Source organism: Sinocyclocheilus anshuiensis, unplaced genomic scaffold (assembly GCF_001515605.1).
Source record: "Sinocyclocheilus anshuiensis isolate Anshui unplaced genomic scaffold, SAMN03320099.WGS_v1.1 scaffold1541, whole genome shotgun sequence".
In the NCBI taxonomy this organism is placed as follows: Eukaryota; Metazoa; Chordata; class Actinopteri; order Cypriniformes; family Cyprinidae; genus Sinocyclocheilus; species Sinocyclocheilus anshuiensis.
The window spans coordinates 677,018-678,750 of record NW_015540952.1 but is presented as its reverse complement, the minus strand read 5'-3'; the positions used below and the strand labels follow the sequence as shown (position 1 = coordinate 678,750).

The 1,733-nt window shown below is 38.1% G+C and overlaps 1 protein-coding gene across 1 annotated transcript in view; it reads right to left on the bottom strand.

Moving 5' to 3' along the window:
- LOC107689962 (coiled-coil domain-containing protein 186-like) overlaps positions 1-1,733 on the bottom strand; it is a 35,255-nt gene that overhangs the window by 17,285 nt on the left and 16,237 nt on the right. Inside the window, exon 13 of the mRNA XM_016488172.1 lies at positions 954-1,173. Within this exon, the coding sequence (XP_016343658.1) occupies positions 954-1,173 (220 nt within the window). The remainder of the gene's footprint in view (positions 1-953; positions 1,174-1,733) is intronic.

Sequence of the window (1,733 nt, the reverse complement as noted above, 5' to 3'; positions counted from 1 at the left end):
TGTCCAGAGCGGTGGCGGCAACCCAACTCACAGCCCTCTGCAGCATGTTAAATTATTTATCTTATCCAAAGACATAAACAAAGTGCTCTCGTTCTCTAAGACCATTCACTTTGTTTAGCAAAAAGATGCTTTTTTTCCTGTGGTGAAATGGGCATAGGCAGCCTGATTCCTCGTGTATGAAGGTGCGTATGAATATGTATCAGGCATCATTAGCAATCTCGGTGACGCATCAATCCCGCAAGAAATATCACTGCCAAGACCTCTCTGTCACACACTCAGTGTGTGTGTGTGTGTGTGTGTGTGTGTGAGAGAAAGAAAAAGATGAATGTCTGCCAGATTTCCTTTTGTAATGAAAGTCAGACAAGATACAAGCCTTGGTCCGGAAGAAAAAGAAAAATAAGAGAAAGAGAGGATGCAAGAGAAGGACAATGACCTGCCAAATGCAACCAGACGGAAAGGACCTCTCTCGGCACTGAGAAATTATCCAAACAATGAGCTCAGAGCTACTCTATAGTGGCAACAGAAATGTTTGGACACTTAAAATTGCTTGAATATAACAGTGTTAAATATTAAACTACATGCCAAACTTGTGTTTTAATTAATGGGTTTGGCTATTCCTGTATTTTTGTGAGGGCAAATTTGTGCTATATTCATTTAAAAATAATGCCACATTTTGATATTTTATTAGACATTCATACATTTTTCAGTGTAGCATAAGTGCCCAAATGCTTTCTGGTGCCACTGTATCCCTCTACATTATTAATTTTCAATTAAACTCATGGCTTCTATTTGGTGTCCTTCATCACAACTTTGGGTACATAAGAATATATATAGCAACGTCACGTAGGCAGCTTCAAGCTCATTTGTAAATGTCAAATTAAGCTTTGGGATGGGAGAAAAGGAGCTTTTCTCCATCGTCTTTTACCTTCCACTCTGTCTTTGCTCTCACTCACTTTGTCTTTTTCCTGATCTCCTCCACCAACTGCTTAATGTGGTCCTCCATGAATTCTATCTTCTCGTTCTTACGAGCGTGTGCTTTCTGCAACCGCACGATGCGATCCACCAGCACAGTTTTGTCCACCTCAGGGAAGCTATCCACCACTACCACTGATGAACCGGACTGATTCTCTGGAGAGCGATCATCCATACTGCTGCCCCGTGCATTTAAAGAGCCTGAAAAACATTGTGCAGCTACAGTCATACTATAAGAGCAATATTACAAACAACAAAGAAAAGAAAATTGGCACTAAGATTAGAAGAACATTCTGGGTTAAGATTTATGCTGCAAATGCTGCTGCTAGTAACAATGATCACCACAGAAATTAATTTTGACTCGTGTCTCAAAAATTGCAGGTTACAGTAACACACTTACAAGAAAGTAAACCAGGCCAGAATTCCAGAGGGTTTAAATGCATAAATATTAAGATTAGATTTGTGTTAAAGCATTTACATTCTTTTTTTTAGTAAAACTTCACAGTATTTTAGTTTTATGCATACCTAAAGTGTCTTTTATTAAGTGGAACTACTTTTCTATGTTGAAAGACTGGATATAACTTTACATATCCATTGTAAGTGTGATACTATACTTTAAATTTTTGCTTTTTTGGATTGTCAGATTCAGACAGTGAAATGATGTTGATGTAACTTAATCTGTACTGACCCAGAAACATTACATACATACATACATACATACATATTTCTCACACACACACACACACACACACACACACACA